The sequence below is a fragment of the Phoca vitulina genome, unplaced genomic scaffold (assembly GCF_004348235.1).
Source record: "Phoca vitulina isolate PV1807 unplaced genomic scaffold, GSC_HSeal_1.0 scaffold55, whole genome shotgun sequence".
Classification (NCBI taxonomy): Eukaryota; Metazoa; Chordata; class Mammalia; order Carnivora; family Phocidae; genus Phoca; species Phoca vitulina.
This window is the reverse complement of record NW_022589758.1, coordinates 7,526,266-7,545,991: the sequence shown is the minus strand read 5'-3', so window position 1 is coordinate 7,545,991 and position 19,726 is coordinate 7,526,266. Positions and strand designations below refer to the sequence as shown.

The window sequence follows — 19,726 nt, the reverse complement described above, 5'->3', positions numbered from 1 at the left end:
TCCAGGGAAAATTTATGTTTTATTCACCTTCGAATCCCCAGTGACTGGATGACTTTATGTACACAACAAATATGTGCTGAATGAATTAAGAAATGAATTAATCTTTGGGAAAATTAAGGACACAAATTCATGTGTGTGACAGGCAGAATTTATTTCTTATGATCTGATTTTTAAAAAGTTTTAATACATTAAACTGCTAGTTACCTGGCACAACCTACAGGTTGTGTTAGAAAATCTTCACTGACGCATCTGTAAGTATTTCCACTGAAGGTTTAGATTACATTTCATGTTCAAAAGTTAAAAAAAAAAAAAAAACCCTTCCAGGATCAAAAGTAAAATAACCTTTTTTTTAAAACTTCCTATCCTCCTTTTAAGCATATATATATATTTTTTTTCTCCTAGGTTATTTATAAAAGTCTATCATATCGGGTGCCTGGATGGTGCAGTCGATTAAGTGACCGACTCTTGGTTTCAGCTCAAGTCGTGATCTCAGGGTCATGCGACTGAGCCCTGCCCTGTGTCAGCCTCCCCGCTTAGTGCAGAGTCTGCTTGAGACTCTTTCTCCCTCTCCCTCTGCCCCTCCCCTCTGTGCTCTTTCTCTCTCTCAAATAAATAAATCTCTAAAAAATATTTATCTATAGGATATCTTAATTTTCTAAAATTTAAACAGTATTCTATTTTCTTGGGAGAGATAGGATTTGTGGAACATGATGACACTAGGTGGTTTAAAACTGTAGTCTGAAGAGACTAACAATTCAGCTATTCAAGTAGAACCAAGTAACCATTTTTTATAAAGCTATCAGTACTCAACTTCATCTGGTGACTATAATTTCCCCTTAAACATTCTTATCTACTTCAAAATAAGTAGAAAACAGCCCCAAAATTCTAAGAGATTAAAAAAAAGACTTGATATACATTACTGCCTATCCAATAACAGGTAGTCAATAAGTATTTGTGGAATGAATGAATAAAAATAAAGATCTTATGTGATAAAACAGGGGTAGGCATAACAAAGATGACAGGCCTCTATACTGCTCTGTACTGCAGAGGTTTACAATATAATAGGGAAGAAAAGCAAAGGTGCAAATACCTTCAAATTATGAGTTTAAAAAAAGTGTCCACAGAACAGTATAATTGAGGAGCTATGCTAAAAAATTCATTACTTATTATGATAAAAAAAAAGCACATGTACAGAGAATAACACAAGGTAAGTATGGTTCCTATTCTTTAGGACCATTTTGGGCAAAACTTCTCATATATAATTATTACCAAAGAGCTGTAAGGAAATCAGGCACGTGTAGTAAGGTACATGATGACCAATCATTTGGGACCACAGGAGGGAGACATATGGCCATGGTGGACAAGTAAGGAGGGCAAGTGGAAAAAAAACCCTAAAAACAAATGTCCTTCTGCTCAGCTCCCGCTGATCATCTGTACTAATTGGCGAGGATCCTGTCTTTCCCCTTCTCTACGCTCCTCACTAAAAATGGTTAGTTTGAAAACTAGAAAAGGAGGAGCATAGAGTTTCAATTAAATCCATTCATTCTTGCAATGGGATCATAGCTTTACTACTTTAGGCAACTTTATCTGCAAATCTTTCACATACAATGTATCAATTTAAAGTATACGTGACTGGGTTACTCTCTTGGTCATGCACAGAAAAACAGAAGACAAAGACGAAAAATCCTAGGGACGTGGTAACTCTAAGGCCATCTCTGATTTAAATAGAGTGTGTTGTGTGTTTCCTATTCAGAATCCACTTCTGCTCAAATTTTCCAACTTCTTAAAAAACACAAAAATTGAGGAGAGATTTTTCTCAGAAAGTTTATCTAAAGATTTTTTAATCCCTGAGGAATAAGGAGTTAATTTTATATAAGTCAAGTTAATAGGAAGCATTCATCTTTTTTAAAAAAGGAAAATTGAATTATTCCAATTTAGCAATATCTGACATTACAAAAATTACATGTGATTCAAGAAGGTTTCCTTAAGTCATTAATGAGCTAAAATGCTACCTACTGTTCTTACCTATTTTTGGAAAATTTAGAATAATTTTTAATGTCATGCTTCATATTGAGATTCCACTTAGAAGCACATGACAGACACAGATCAATTATAAAGATTCAAAAGCTATCAAGTAATCAAATAATTTTCATAACCCAAAAGCCTATGAAAAGAAATAGAGGTTCTCATCTGAGACATATGTTCTCCTGTCAATGTAAGAAAAGAATTCTTACCATAAGTCGGGGTGCTTTCTCGTCTTCCTTGACTACTTGATCTTCCTTTTTCATATTCATAGCAATACAAGACAGTATCTTCCTCAACAATATTAAACCTCTTTCTATATTCCTGATCCAGAAATGAATTTGGTGATTCAGATCCCTTATGCACTGGCTTGCCAACCATATGTCCTCTCAGGTCTTCACAAGGAAGGTTTCCTTTTTCATCCCTAAAGAAAAGGAAAGGTAAAGGAGAAGGATGTAGGAAAGTGTTAGGGTGGTAAAATGGCAGAGAGGGTCTAAAACAGTTCATAATATCCTTCTCATACAATATATCTTCTGATCTTTTCAAACTTTCTTTGAGGTTTAAAAGGCAATTTTTAACTATTCCTATATTGCAGGAAAATAAATGCTGAGGATCAGAGAGGTTAAATGATTCGCCTAAAGGTCATACAGCTAATAAATGACATCGCTGGACATGGACCCTGGATCTTCTAATTCCTGCTCTAGTCCATTTTCACTGTGTTATGTTCATGTCAGCACATAAATTACTTTTAGTGCTCAAGACAGTAGGTATAAGTCTAACAATGCTAACAATATAGCTTTCTTGTGCCAGTTTAACTAATTGATGCACAGTAGTATTTGCACTGCTTAAAAAAGATGTGTTTAAGAACTACCACTTTTGTAAGGGTATCTGCAGCCTTAAGAACCAAATTAGCATTCTATAAATTGGTATTATAAGAATTTTAAACAGCTTGTTATTAATTTAAAATAAACCTTATTGAATAGAATTACTTTCAGTATTTAAAATCTATGTATCTCATTTAATATTAAAAATGTACATTCATAGAACTAATTCTAATGGATAGATCAAAGTTTCATTGCACATCAGCAACATTTCTTGTGGAGAGAAGGCAGAGAAACCTGACAAAATATGGAATTTAAGATGATGGCAAACTGATTTTCTATAGGATTCTAAAAAGGAAAAATCTAATCATTTATGGGATCCCTAAAACTGTTACTCACATATAGTATTAATATACATAGCCCAGGCAATTGGGCCCCTAGTGAGTGGTATTTTGGTAGAAATACTCCATTTAGGATGGGTTAAATTGAATCTTGCTTATTTTATGATATGTTTCACTATGACTAGCTATGAAGTCTTTGTTAGAAAAGCCTGTCTTCTAGAACACAACTGTGAATGTAAATGCAATGTTTCCTCCCTTGCAGATCATTAATTTTATTTCCTCCTAGTTCTTAATTGCTTCCAGTTCTACCCTCAACAGTGCCGTGAATGCTACCAAACCAGATAAAAATTTAATTTTATGTTAAGTGCTAAGACTGAAATCTTAAATCAACAGAATTAACTAAATTATAACAAGACAGATAAAAAGACATTTTTAATTGACATTGTCTTATAAAATGGTGATGAGCTTCTAAATCTAACGTCAATTCCAAAATATGAGTTATAGTTCAGCAAGAATATTATACTTCTATACTTCCATACTAGGGTATACTACACTTTTGTAGGTGTATGCAAATGTCTAGATTAGGTCTGTCCAAATGAAGAGAGCTATATTCCTAGTATGTGAAATATATTGAAAGCAGTAAATGATATTCTTAAGACTGATTGAATCAGCAAGCTGTCTCATGTATTTAACACATCACAAGTTGACAATGCCATTCACATTGCTATTCACTCTTTTATTTTTTAAAATGAAAGTACTGCTTATTGCTAAATTGCAACTGGATAGTTATTTCTTAGGCAACATGAAGAAAACAAATATAAAATCCGGGCAGAATTTCATTTTCAGCAAGCTAAAAACTTTTCCTGAACAAATTGCCTGGTGCTTTTTGTTACTGTTAGTCCTCTATCAAAAAGAAATTGACACTGCAATTAGCTTGAAAACAGCCCTAACGAACTTGTGGCACTGGAGTAAGGTTTTGTCTATCTATAAATGGGCAGACATTTCTATCAGGCCTGTGACATGAATGTTAATGCAGCTGAGATCAGAGAGTGATTCAGCCCTAGTTAATTCAGCATGCTCTATTTATATGGACATCCCCGTGGCAGAAAATTGCAAGGGCTGGTATTACTTACTCTGTAATGATATGAAAGGAGGCCTCACCTCATACCAACAAGGAAGATTTATTAAACATGTCTATATGAAATGCACACAAATAAAGTAGAATTAAGAAATGTACAAACAAAAAACAATCTTTGCAGTAGAATGAACTGATACATGTGTTGTGTGTAGAAGTGTGTGCACAATTGTGTATCTCTGTATGTGTGCTTGTGTGTATGTACTCACATCATGAGTCTCTGAATAACTCAACATATTAATTTGTCCTGCTGTACAGATTTTAAAAAAACTTTTCTTAATGTTATGTATGTAATAAATCTACACTTTCACTCTGAAAAGGATTTAAGGAAACAGATGAAAAGTTAAAACACTGCGTTAGTGGATTTTCTTTATATTAATGGTTCAGAGTAAAATTAATGAGAGAAATTAGTGCTTGAACTTCAGAGTTGTGCAAAGTCCTACAAATTCCTGATTTTTGTCATGGAAAAAGAAATTTGGTTAAGTATGTAAATGCGCTATATATTATGATAACGAAGCTACATACAGTCATAAAACATATAACAAAAAACTGACCAAATTTTACTCACTCCACGTACATGAGTGTCTTCTCTTTTAGAGAATCTGGAATAAATGTGTTCAAAGAATTCTAAGCCCATGAAAAAATTTCCACCTGACAACTGGCCCTACCATTTTTAAGGGGTTTTTTTTTGGATTTAAGGTGAGAAAGCTTTTATTATTTACAATTCAAATGAACACTAACATGCCTCTCTTACATAAACAAAAATTTTTAATATAGGAAAAAAGAAATGTTCAGATGAATTAAATTAGGTGAACCCCATTTAAAAACATCAAAATGACAAAATGCAAAAAAAGTGCCGAGGCTGTATCTATGCCATAACTTCAAGTCAAACCAGAAAATGCAGATAATTTATATAAGCAAGGCTACAGTAAAAAGGAACTCTGATGCATGGATTGTTCTGACTGTGCTATATCAAATGATTGTGTGACTTGGATAAACAATAATTTGACTCAAAATATATCTAGAATATTTTAATATTCTGAAATATTAAATTAATTAAATTAAGTCAAAACTAGAATAATTAAAGTGATTATGAAGTTTACTGAAAAGTATGAAGCTTTCAAGCAATACTGACAAAACAAGTACCACCATGTTGATACTTCAACTTCTAATATCTTTAGTATTTTTAAATAGCATGTTCAAGCTTTTTATTGGCTTCAGTACATTTCCATAACCCTATCTCCACCACACTCAGAGGACAGAACTCAATCATTTTATTCTTTTGTCTTCTGAAGTGTATTTTATTTTATTTTATTTTATTTTATTTATTTTTTAAGATTTTATTTATTTATTTGACAGAGAGAGAGAGAGCGAGAGCAGGAACACAAGCAGGGGGAGTGGGAGAGGGAGAAGCAGGCTTCCAGAGGAGCAGGGAGCCTGATGCGGGGCTCGATCCCAGGACGCTGGGATCATGACCTGAGCCGAAGGCAGACGCTTAATGACTGAGCCACCCAGGCGCCCTTCTGAAGTGTATTTTAAACACTTTCTGTCTAGGAAATACTTTCTTTATAATAAGTTCCTACCTACACAAGAGAAAAGGAAAGATTAAAAAACTGCAGAGAATTGATAAAAATAATCTGATGTTTACCTGTACATATAGCCCTTGGAATAAGGTCTCTTAAATAATCATTTGCATTGAAATAAAAATCTTTCCAATTAAAATTAAAACAAATCAAAAGAGTCACTATTCGAAACACACGTTTTTATTGCTCCTCATGCAAGAGTATACAGAAAGTCTGACACCATCTTAATAGAATTAAAAGCAACTTGCATTTGGCTAGGATATCAGATGGATCTGTACGTCTGATTGTAAATTTAACATAAGACTATAAATTATACACTAAAAAGATTTGTGAAATGCCAGTTTAGTAAATTATATCTTCTCATAAACCATGTTCCCACAGCTACATCTAATTCTCAAAATTAAGAACTAAAATGTTTATAAAATGGACTACAGTTTTATTACTAGACAACAATACGGTATTTGCAGACACACCATGCTGTCATGTGGCATTTAGATCGTAAAATGTCGGTACCATCATATCTGAGAGAATGAAACATTAGGTGTACTAAAGAATAATGAAAATTAATTAAAACAAGGAATTTCAGTTCTTTTATATACTGAAGAAATTTAATATGAAGCGTGGCTTGAAAATAAGAGACCTTAAATTACTGTTTTTGAATGACTGCACAACTAATTTAAAAATGGAACCAAATTCTTTGTGATTGGTATTAATTATCCCCATTTAGTGCTGGCCCCTTTCCATAATTTTTATATTCCACAAGGCTGGATGTCAGAATGCTTTTGGACAGAATGCCTTATGGCACAAAGTTGTAATCTTCCACACCTGCCAGGAATTTCAAATAGAAATCTGGAAATGAAATGGAGATACAGCCTCAAGAAATCTAGAAAATAGATTCTAAAGGCAACCCATTCTCTTGCAAATTTTTCTGCTTCCTGACAGAAACATTAATGAACTAATCAAGGAGAAATTGTAGATACAGAAGTATTAGGGGGAAAAATACTCTCCCTTCTCATCATCTACCCCCCCCAAAAAGCTCCCTCATTGTACACATATAAGAAGGCATGAAAGTTATCTATACTGTCCTCTTTTAGAAAAAAGTATGGAATGCTTCAAAGTAACTTGAGATTTTCTGGGGCTTCTGAACCAAAAATCCTCACTTATTCCTTACTTATTAAAAGAATCCTAATTTTTATTTATTATTACTTTCCTACTCTTTCCTATTATATGAGATAATGTTTACAAGATATTTAACGCATAGTGTTTAATACAAATTAGTTATTGTTACTACTATTATTAACCAAAGTGCATTTTCTACAATGCAATAGTTTTCCAGAATGTGTTCAGAATTCCTATCTAAGAAAATATTCAAGGTGCTCCTTGAGAATTTACTTTAAGGTTTATATACATTTAGGCTAGTCTTTGGATAGAAGCTGCCCAGAACAACAGGATGGTTGGTTTTATACCTGGGAATATATGGTTCTGCAGGAGGAGGGGGAATGTAGAGATCCTGGAGAGCAGAACTGTCTCTTTTGGTTGGTGTACTGATGGTGCTGGAAGGCGTGGCAACGCTGCTTGTGGGACTTCTAGGTATAAGAGGCTGGTTAAAATGAAAAAGAAAATACATACGCACACAAACAACACACAGAACAACAACAACAATGACACATAGTTATCATTTTAAAATTATCTATTTCTGCATAGTTTTTGAACTTGGCTGAAATCAAGAAGCATGTTATTTAGCACACAGATATTCCTTTGAATCTCCAAAAACAATTTATTACTTTAGAGGTTCCCACTTAGTTCTCAACTCACCTTATTCTATGGCATAACCACGTAAAAGCTATTTACAAGGTAAAAGCACCATGCAGTGTTTCATAATGGTAAGATTTATTTCACAGTCAGAAACTTATTTAAATTAAATTTGCTTTGTTGGAATCCCACCTTTGAAGGGAAGATAATAAAGAGTAACTTTCAAAAGAATTAGCTCACTCACATCCTGACTCATACACAAGAAAGATATTTCTTATCTTTTCCCCAAAGAAGATATACCATACTCTTAAGTTAGCAGAATGTCACAGATTCTCAGAAGAGGTTACAAAAGTTGAGGATGAAAGGCCGATATGAGAGAATACTTTCTTTTTTCATAAATATAAACACAACTAACTGTCTTCTCAAGGTCATTTTATGGTACATCTTCAAAAAAGTATAGGGATTAATGTAACACAATCATTTCACCTTTCATAGGCACACACATTTATCATTGTTTAAAGTAATGTTTAGATACACATCTATAGATTGCATTTTCATGCCTGTTTAAGTATGAACTACTTTTAAAAAAATTAAGATAGCATATATACTGAATAAAGCGATACACCAGGATGCATTAACTTAAGAGCACTCCCAATTCTAAGCTACAAAGCATTTGGAAATCATCTTTTGCTTTGAAAAATTATCCTAAAGTGAGACTAAAATTCACAAATGTTCATGTTTATCTTACAGATCTTACTGATTAGCTATGTATACAATAACATATTAAAAATAAGAATTTTAGTGCAATCGCAAACACAAAAGTAATGATCACAAAATGAACTGTATCTTCACATGATAAGATGTTGCTATTTTAGCCAATATGAAAACACTTTTAGCAAATCTATATAGACCCGCAGTTCTATTACTTTAACATGTATTGCTGGACAAAAAATGGCATATTACAGCTATTTTATATTGTGACAATGCTTTTGTACAGATAAAATGTTCAAAAAACCAAGCATAAATACAATGTACAATGTAGGCCACTGGGGTAGGCTACATAGTTTATGACTCAGTTCATGGTTTTTGACCTTCCTTATTACACAGCTCACCTTAATAGGTTGAAATCACACATCCTGCCAAAATGACGGTTAAGTTTTAATCTATGTGAAATAGAAATTAAAGAAAAAGAGAGAAGGGAAAAAGAATTGATAATTTATTTTGGGACTCTACAATATTCTATCTCATATGATGTAAAAGAAGTCAGAAACTTTACATGTTAAGGAATTTTGAAATATAATGAGAGTATGCAGTAGACTTATGCTTAACTATGCTGATTTTGAAAGCGCGTCCAGTTAAATTATGTGTCTTTTAGCAACAAAAATCTTGGCAATGGGAAATTGTGAGATTATGTAGGTAATCAAGAGTCATCTGTATGGATGAACACCATGAAGCCTGAGGAAATGAAGAAGTGTATTGTTTCTAGTGATGTATTACATGCCTCTACAACACATCTCTGAATGATAGGTTTTTTAGATCAAGTCTTTAGACACACTATATATAGTCACTGTGATGGGACTCTATTTATAATTGCTTTCCTCTTTGTCAGGACATCTTGGTATTAAATACAGATGACATAAAAAATAAGTTCATCATTATAGAAATATAAAAAAATCCATTATGCAGTACATTACTTTCCAAAACTTTGTAACAAATATATTGTGAGAGAAACTTATATTCACTATGCTTTTTAAATGTTCTAGTATCTCTTATTTTAAAATATTCTAATATTACAAGTGAACTTAAGAACAAGTTCTAAAAACATAAGCAATTAAAAATAATCTAACAGGGCGCCTGGGTGGCTCAGTCGGTTAAGCGACTGCCTTCGGCTCAGGTCATGATCCTGGAGTCCCGGGATCGAGTCCCGCATCGGGCTCCCTGCTCAGCGGGGGGTCTGCTTCTCCCTCTGACCCTCCCCCTTCTCATGCTCTCTCTATCTCATTCTCTCTCTCAAATAAATAAATAAAATCTTTAAAAAAAATAATCTAACAAATTTTTATTCTTTCTTTTGTTTTAGGGTCACTATTTCTATTCTGAAGACTTCTCTCCTTTTATTTTACCATCTATAGAACTAAAGATAATCTTTCTTGGTTAGTGCCCATCTCTGCCTTCCCCAAACCAAGAGGAAGAAAGGAAGGATGGAAGGAAAAAAGAGAAATAATAGTCAGTGCTTCCAAGTATATTTTAAATAGCCATGAAGTGTGATGTAAGGGCCAACAGAATATTTTATTCTGCCTGGACTATTACTAGCATTCTACATGGATTATTACTAGGATTCCTTAGGGTATGTGTGTCTTTCCCCTTCCAGTAAACTTAAATATTAGCCATGTCGGCTTTTTTCAAATTGCTATTTTCTCTATGTTTCTATTTTCAGGAAGGAGTTGCTATTAATATCATCAGTTAGCATGATGAGCTAAATTAGTAAATACGTAGAAGAAAAAGACTCTTAAATATGTTTAAATGGATAACAGGCTTGATTGTGCCAGCTGGTTCAATGAATTAAAGTGATGGAAAAAAACAACTTATTCTTTCAGAGAAAAACGGAAATTAGTCAACCCTATTGTTTAACACAACTGGCTAGTTATTGTATTAACTGATAAATCACAGAAAACATTTCAACTGGTTTATCATGCAGATATCATCTGGCTAATCAGTATGCTTTGTACCAAATAAAACACACAGTAAATATTAAATATATTCAGTATATTTTCGTCTACTAATTGTATTACTTTTGTCAAGCTAATCCACACTAAAAAGTAAACATTCTTCTTGAGAATCTTATTTAAAAAAATTATACATTAAGCAATGAAAAAATAAAATATGGTAAAATAGAAGCTTCATGGGAAAATGGAAGTAGCTGCTTAACCCCAAAGGAAGTCTTTGTGATAATTTAAAATTATAATCTTTTAAAAAATTTTCTACCTTTGAACAAGAACTGAATGAATACAAAATTAAAAAGAATGGAAAAGGTGTTAAGGAACATTAGAAAGATAGGCAAAATTTGACTAAATCAAGCACAGAATAAATGATATTATTAGCTGAAATCACCAGCAAGAAATTCCTAGTTGTAACAAGTGGCATTAAAATTACAACCACCACTAATAACCATTTAAATGTGTGAAAATACACAAAAAATGACAAATACAACTTCCCTCAATCAAAAAAGTTCTCTCAGCATCCAATTCACATTTTAATAGGCATATTTCTTAGTTTCCGAAAAAATATCCAAATATGTTAGCATAATAATGCAGAAAGGTAGCTTCTCCTATCTTGGCAACATTTACTTTCCATCATTTGTTCATAACATAGAAAGTAGTTACTACTGTACTATGAAGAATTTCCAATTTAAGGAAAAATGTAGAAATAAGGGTAATACTTTTTAATTTTACCTTTTTGCCACTTTGATACTTTCTCTTATATTGGCAAAATATGGAAAGAGAATTAAAAATTATCATTTAAATGCAAGGTTATTTTAAGACTGCATCTTGTTACTCAAATAAGCATGAAGCTTCTCTATAACTTGATCTGCTACAGTATGCAATCAAGTATGATATGGATCCATTTTGGATTCTAGGCAAACAGGCTTATTTCCTGGAAGGACCTTGTCATAACATTTGGTTTTCATATATAAATGGTCCTAATGACATAAAGCTCTCCTTCCACCGATTCAGTGAGACTTCAAAAGGGAAGAGGCATTTGCATATATGTCATTACTCTGCTAAAATGACTCTGATAGACTTCTTGGGCACTGGCATGCATCTCTGAAAATATCCAGATTCTAAATAAAATGATCATATGGATCTCTTCAAATATACATTGATAACCTTAAGTCAGTTAATGATAACTTACTACAGTCAACAGGACTACTACTAGAAATCTACTAGGTAAAACATACACATTTTTTTCATATTGTCAGTTTGACCTACATAAATACTTTCAAATTGTATCCTACAATATGGTACTACACAAATCTTCCTCTGAGTCATGTGTGATTACTTTCGTAATAATATCCTACTCATCCAGTTTAAACAGCATTGGAAGATTGTGATTATTATAAAATAAAATTTTCAGCCTTTGTAAGGAATCGCTGAAATCTCACTTTAAATTCTCTGATGGCTCAAGTCTTTTCCTTCTAACGTTTTTAAGGTAACTGAACACATCTGGAAGGTATACCTCTAAACCCCTATGGTCTTAAAGATTATGAGAAAAGAGCTTCCATACTTAAGGAACTACATCTGACATTGAGGTTTTATTTGAAACATTTTACATTTTAACAACTCTTGGCAAGCTTATCTTAATTTAGTTGTCCCTCTGTCTGGTAAGTGACCTGGCTTTTATAGAGCTATAGAAAGTCTTGAATGACATCAGTGACATAAAGACAGCCCCAACATTAAAGATTAAAACAGTGTGTTACACATTATGGAGTTCTCTCTAAAATTCACGAATGCAAAGATCAGAAAGAGCTTGCTTTGCCTTACAGGCGGAAAACACCCACTGAAATACGAATGATTACATCAAGTATAAAACCTGGCCATTTATTTTAGTCCCTCTTGGGAATAAGCACAGACTCAGATGGATCACAATACCCCATTATTCTAGCATAGAATATTCACACAAAGTCCTTACTGAGTTCAAACACATTTTTATTATAATTCCCAACACAAGTACCAGAATATTGTTTTATGTTAGCAACTCTGTTCTTAATCATCTAAACAAATGCTCCAGAGAAAATGTATGCTGGATTTTGGGAGGCAAGACATTGTATACAATTTGTAAGTTTCTTGACCATATGAAGAGTGTTAGATCTAATCTGGAAAATTATTGGGCATAATTTTCCCTGGGAAAGCTTTTCTTGAGTATTAAATTATTTGAAAAGAACCTAAGCAAAGGAAACGCATGTATTCAAAATTCTCCCACTTTCAGTTTTTTCACAGCTTTTTCTAGAATCTAAATTCATACATACAAAATATTTGAGTCTTCTTTTATAAGCATGTAATCTTTCCTGTCAGACCACCAAGAAAAGAAACATTTTTTTTTCCTGACCATTAATTTGATCAGGAAACCATATCTGTATAGGTTTAAAAATACAGATATATGTGCATAAAAATATGTAGTTACATGATATACAAGAAATATAGACCAGAGTCACACTACGAAATGGTTTTATCCACTGAGTCATCAAATTTTGCACATTGTACTAAGACATTATAATACGAGTGTATTTATTCTTGTGTTGTCCAGTCTTACTGGCATAGTTAATACTGCAACATTAAAACTGGACTTCCATTTTTTCAAGTTACAGTAAACATCATTTTTAGGATATTAATTAAAGAATAAGAAACTAAAGAATAAACTGAAAAATAATTTTTGCATTTTAGGTGATTATCTGTAGTCAGCGTAACATTTGAAAGCATTTGGCTGAAAACCACAAATGTGATTTAGATACTTTAATTAATTTGCTTAAACACTGCTGAACAAAAATTTGATGTGACAACTGCTTGCAGCTATTTACTAATTTGAGCATGTAAAACATATAATTGTTTCTGCCTCTCAGTCAGCACAATGACGTTTTTAGTTAAGATTTCTTTTCTTCTCTAGTGTCATACCTAATATTGGTTATCTTCCCTTCAAAACATGCTTTTAAAACAAAACTCTCAAAAACATAACTTTTGTTAGTAATGGTTTTTTTGGTCACCCTGACCCATAACTGTGATATTCAAACAAATTTTATTATTTCTTATGTTTTGGTTTTCACAGAATAACCATTCATCTCTGTATGTATATGAAATGTAATGTAATCAGTTAGTGTTCTTCTGTTGTTATACTAGTCGATAGACAAAACTGACTGTTATAGCTATTTGCTTTCCATTTATTTTTCTGCTCAAAGTTAAATATCCTGTAAAAATGGTAATGCTAAGCAATAAAATTTTAAATGAAAAGCACAAAACCACACAAGGAACTCTCACACAGATATAAGAGATTTATGGATTAGAATGCAGTTTAGGAACATAATCCTAATGATACAGCTTGTTATTTCATATAAAAATGTATTTAATGAAACCTATATCAGTATGTTGAATTCCAACATTGATTATAGTGATCATTTGAGATGCATTCTCACCAAAAAAGCTGGGTTCTTTAATGTTTTTAAAAATTGCTGATTCCCAGTGATGTGATTTCAATCAACATTCTTGCTAGCGTCCAGCTAATTCTCCCATGCATCTCTTGTAAGAAGCAAATGACACCACCCACGCATGCTTGTGACCTACACACACTTACTTAAAACCACAAACACTAAAATATACCTTGAAGCTTATTCAGAGTTCCTTGGGATTTTTTCATTAAATTGGAAGAACTTGACCATAAGCAATCACCAAGGTCACCAAAATCCAGGACATTAGTAGAAGTGCTACTAAGAACACGTTTTTAAAAACAGTTCTTGGAAAGCAGGAGATCCCTGGTTTGCTCTCACAGAATAAAAGATTCTATCTCAGGTAAAACATCTCTACTATTTATAAATGGGTACAGATGACAACAGAATTCAACTCCAGATTAAATCTGCTCGTAATATTTGACTAAGGTATCTTTAAGTCTTTCAGTTCTATTGCAAAATGTTTGAGAAATCAGAAATTTAAAAAAAGAACGGCCAAATTTCATGAAATGTACTAATGAAATTGCTCTGTGAGCATGAAGTTGAATTGTATGCTTTTGTTTATTTGGCTATAATTTCATGAATGATTTTCACAGGAAAATCCAAATCCAAATTCATTATTGCAGTTGATTAACAACAGAAGTTACTATCCTTTCAAAATATTTTTAGAAATAAAACTTCTTTCATAAAAATGTGGAATTCTTTAATGATCTTTTACCTTAGGGTAGACAAGGTTAAATTTTATTTGCATAGGTACAAATTATTTCCTTGTTAGTTCAAAAAATAATTATTCCTTATGTTAGAATAAAGTTTTTCTTTTTTAAGATGCATGGATTAGTGTCTGCCTCCACACCACACAAACTTGGCCATATTTTATTTGAAAATGCTAGTAGGTAAATTAAGCCTGGTAGAGAAGAGAAAGTTGTAATAGACATACTGAGTTAAATAAATGCCATAAATTATTTCTTTTTGTGACCTCTATTTAAATCATTCTTAGTAGACTGTATGGAAAAAAAAATAACCTAAGGTCCAATTCTCCAGGTGAGAACACTGAAGATTTATACTTAACTGAGTTAACAGACATTTTAGCTCCAACATATTTGTACACATACCAGAAGCAAGAATACAGTAAGACTGGTACTTGGGGCTGCACAGAGGATTATTCCTGCATTAAGCATTATATTTCACATCCGAGGTCCTTTCTTAGACACTAGGAAAAATATGTGGCCTCAGGCAAAGTCACAAAGGAATCCAAAACTGCCTGCAAGACCTTCTTATCTCATTATTTCTTTGACTTTTCCCCCTCTGGAGGCAGTCTACCTTTAATCTACAGATTCTGGTACCTTCAGGTTTTGTTCAGCTTTGGTTAATTTACACTCTATAAAAATTCTGACCAGAAAGTTACCATTACGCTTTTGGTATCTCTGTATTTTAGAGTAGGCCAAAGCTGTAAGGTCAAGAAACAACTCTGTAATGGTACAATTTCAGGTCTTCAAAATTTCAGGGGTATTTGGTGATGGTGATATAGTAGGTTAGAGGACTTATCCATTGCTCTTACCACCAAGACCTTGCTTTACCACCATTAGGAAGTATTTAATTAAAACTAATACTTTTCCTTCTGCTCTGTAAAAAGTCAACCACTGAAGCAATTTTTTAAAGAAGTTGAAAGCAAATTCCCCACCTTCCCAACAGTATTGTTTATCTATAAGGAGTTGAGCTTGGACAATACATTTCAGTGGAACTAAATTCAGTTGAAATAACAAATTTACAAAAATGTGGATACATATAAGCACTTATGGAAATGCTGATTTTCTTTTTTCTGATTTCAGCAATCTGAAAAAGTAAATTTATAAATATATTCAGAGTAACTGAACAGGCAATGAGGAATAAATATAATTAGTGATCTGTGAGGCATATTTCTTGGCAGTTAGCAATGGACCTAGAAACAGTATCCTAATAACATAATTATAATTAAACCATGATGTGAATAATTTAAAAAAATTAAAGTCTTTGTTCTCCAGCTTTGAATATACACACCAAATGTGTGGCAAAAAAGAAATGTTGGTTTTTCAATTATTTCAGCATTTTATATAAAAGTGATTAACTGGATAGTGTCATTACCTTAATTCTCCAGTTTGTGCTTGTGGAAAAGAATCTACAAAGGGACCAAATTATCAATTTATTTCCTAGAGATATTCCCTCAGAGTTCATGGATCAATAAGAAAATAGTGTCTTTTTGGGGTTCAAGGTGAAATAGAAGGGATTAGAGAGAAGTTGCTAAGTTTAACTACACATATATAGAGAAGAAAACCTAATGGCTGAAATTGTGGGACTCTTCTTCAGTGTTCCCGCCTCTCAGGATCTTTGAGGAAGACATGTCAATAGGAAAACTACAGAGTGGAACAACAAAGCAACTTATAATACAGTGAGAAAATAAAATGATGTGATGGGAAAGTCTGATCTGCTAATTTATGATTTAATGAGTCAAAAAACATTGAACTCTGAACTTTAATGACATTAAAAATATTTGATAATAGACATATACTGCAAATCAAATGTATTTGGACATATTAATACAGTTTACATATATTCATTTGAAAAATGAAAGATTAACATTAAAAATTTAAAGACCTTAATGTTAGAACATTTTATATGTTTTTATGTTACTTAAATATAATGCAACTTTGAGGCCAATAAGTAGTAAAGTTTTAAACGATGAGAAATCATTATACTCCATAAGGCCATTCATGTGTAACAGAGAATTTAGGATTTTAGGGGGAAAAACATCTAAGAATGGTACTAATATACAAGTTCGGAACAATTTATATAACAGTGATAACAATGGCATTTACATATATTGCTTTTCTTTTTAATCTGAACAATGGGCAATGTTCTAGTTCAGTGGGCAATTACAATTTTAAAAAATTAGACTTCTAAGAAAGGTAATAGTCTTCTATTTTAAAAATGCAGGTTTTCTGAAAGACAAATATTTCTTTTATGATGCATTTAAAGATTATATTGACTGAAATGGAAAGAAATGTATTACTTCCTTGTCTTTCATTAATCGGAATCATATTCTTATAACTTCCTAGATAACTATGCTTCTTAATGAATATAATTTATCAACATCCATAGAGTAATATTTTAGAGTGGTTTCATGCTGAAGAAAAATGCAGAAATTCTAATGCAATAATTTCCCTATCTTGCCACCTGACAGAGTGGAAAAGAAAAAATGATCAAAGGGAATGTAGTAGGTACATTTTAATTACTATATAAAACTTCCTTTACCTACTGTTTATAAATAACTATTACTATCTTATGACCTGATTTAAAAGAATTCTATAAACTATCATCCAGTTTCTCCAAGAAATATGATAGTGTAACTTTTAAATAGAAGATTACATCTCAAAATGAAACCTCTCATTTTCCTCTCTATCCATATTTTGGCTTGAAATAACTTGTGTTTTTTTGTAATTATGCTTTAAATGTTTACAAATTAAGGCAGAGTTCTTTATCATTTGGGTTTTAGTTATAGTAACTTACAGATTTCATCACAATTAAGCCTATTAGGATAAGCTGTGAGGAGATAATTTCACAAACCAATTTTCAAAAGCATACAAGATTAATCCATATGCTGCTGAGATGAGGCACAATAAAGAAGCATTACTGAGATAATCTATGGCTAAAATGATGGTGTATGACTTATGATTAAGCTTCATTACCTGCAGAGCAAGGGGCTTCCATCTCATATTTTTCAGTAAAGCTGGTGCTGAGGTAAGCATGCTCTGAGGTCGCTTTTTCAAAGTTAAGATAACACCACTCGGGTCCTCTCGTAGTGCATTCACCAAATTTTTCAACTGCCACCCCACCTGGTAACCAGCAAAATCATTACAATAAAATTGAGGTACAGTATTCAAAGATTTAATGTTCTCCCCCTTTAATAAGATTAGTAAAAAAAAAAGAAAATCACATAATTGGTGTACCATCCTATCAATTTTCAGGAGATATATACTCAAAAAAGAAATTTTATCTCTGAATTGATTAACCATGTTATTGCATTAGAGTCCATATTATTATGAGATAACATAATGGACATTTACCATGTCAAAGCAGAGACTAAAACGGTATCCTACCAATGGAGTAATTTAGAGTTTAAAGAAATTATGTCATCATTAATGCTGTGCAAGGCCTAGATCCAAGCTCTGATCACAAGTACAATTCAAAAATCCACATGCTTGAAAACAAGGATTTGGCAATGTCCTCAGCTTGCAAGCTATACCACATGCTTTCTCATCACCATCTTTTAGAAATTTGTGGTACAATTCTCTCTCAATTAGACTGAATTTATACTACTGATAGCTGCTACTGACAAAGCAAGGCAACACTCTGATGCATGGCAGACAGCATCAATAGAATTAACCTTTTACCACATTATAAGGATAGAAGAAAAAATGACAATGTCACACTACTCCCATGCAGCAGCTATTGGAAATGTGTTCCAAATGACCCTATAAACTTAAAATATAATGTGCTGAATTTAATGAAAGGCTATTCTATTTGAGAATCACCTCAAAACATATTGTATAATTAAACCCAAGTACTTAATAAATGTCCTGAAACCTGGCTCAACTCTTTTACGTGTTAAATTACTTCACTCATCATCCTTTTAAGCTTTTAAACATAGAATAATTAGTTAGTTTGCTTGAAGATGGACTAGTTATGCAGCTATCAGGTAACTGAAATCCTCTCACTATGCTTTAAAGAAGCACATTAAAAATAGCTATAAACACATTTCACACTTAAAAGAGAGAACATTTTATCCCAACTCTAATGGATTAGAATTTTCCAGGATGTTATATAAATACATTGGATCAAAATTTATCCTGGATTATAAACAGGATTTAACAAATAGTCTGAACAGTAATCTAGTTTCTTCCTAGGTACCCAAGTGCAAGGGAATGGGTGCCCTTGTCTGTTATTCATCATGTTTTTGCCTGGAAGATAATGATCAAGCTGAAAAGAATAAGTACTTCCACGGAAAGAATCACAGATTCTGAGACTATGATGAAGAGATACTCTGGACTGCAGCCACTGTGGGATAATGCGAGACGGTGGTTTATAAAATGCATGGGCATTCATTTAAATCATAACCTCTACTGCAGCTGAAAGGAGTGATGGTGAAGAGAAAAAGTCAGGACAAAAAAGAAGTGAGATTCTACAATGCTTAAAAACTCAGGGGTCCCTGATATGAAGCAAAATGATCATTATGATACTTGCCTAACACGAATAAGAGGCTGCCAGTTAAAAAAAATCACATTAACGCAGATAACTAAAGTAATGAAACTGGTCAAATGTCTCCCATTACGTATCAGTGAGGAGGATTCTGTGCCCAAAGGAGTAGAACATTGAGTCTGATTCCTCTGATAGCTAAGTAGTGTCTCTGCAGCCATTTCTATAAGCCAAGAGTCAAAGCAAAGTGAATTCAAATCCAAGTGTTCATTTTGCTTGCCAAAAAAATATGCAAGCAGATTTTTGAGTTCAAGGTTTAGAGGAGAAAACATGCTGTTTATACAAAGAGTTTATGAACAACTTATTAATGATAACCACATTTTATCATTTATTTTATTTATTCAAATAATTACTAACTATACTAAAACAGTCAATATGATGGCCATCTTTTTCTTTTAGCATATGTATTCTCAACAATTACACATTTCTATCCACCAATTTCTTTCCATTTTTTCCTGATACGATCATTGTGACTAGTTGAGAATTTCTAAGGCTAGATGGTGCTTTCTTCTATCATGTTCAATGCAATTTGATTCATCTTGTTCTTTCACACTTTATGCCCTATTTGAATA

General features: G+C 32.6%; 1 protein-coding gene across 5 annotated transcripts in view; it reads right to left on the bottom strand.

The window, feature by feature from the left end:
- The window catches only part of CNKSR2 (connector enhancer of kinase suppressor of Ras 2), a 277,726-nt gene that overhangs the window by 100,667 nt on the left and 157,333 nt on the right, over positions 1-19,726 (bottom strand). For 3 of the 5 annotated variants that reach the window (XM_032389505.1, XM_032389504.1, XM_032389508.1), the window contains exons 9-11: positions 17,588-17,734; positions 7,369-7,502; positions 2,235-2,446 (exon numbers count right to left, since the gene is read on the bottom strand). In XM_032389505.1, coding sequence (XP_032245396.1) covers positions 2,235-2,446; positions 7,369-7,502; positions 17,588-17,734 — 493 coding nt within the window. The remainder of the gene's footprint in view (positions 1-2,234; positions 2,447-7,368; positions 7,503-17,587; positions 17,735-19,726) is intronic. The other 2 variants (XM_032389507.1, XM_032389506.1) reach the window with 1 other exon arrangement.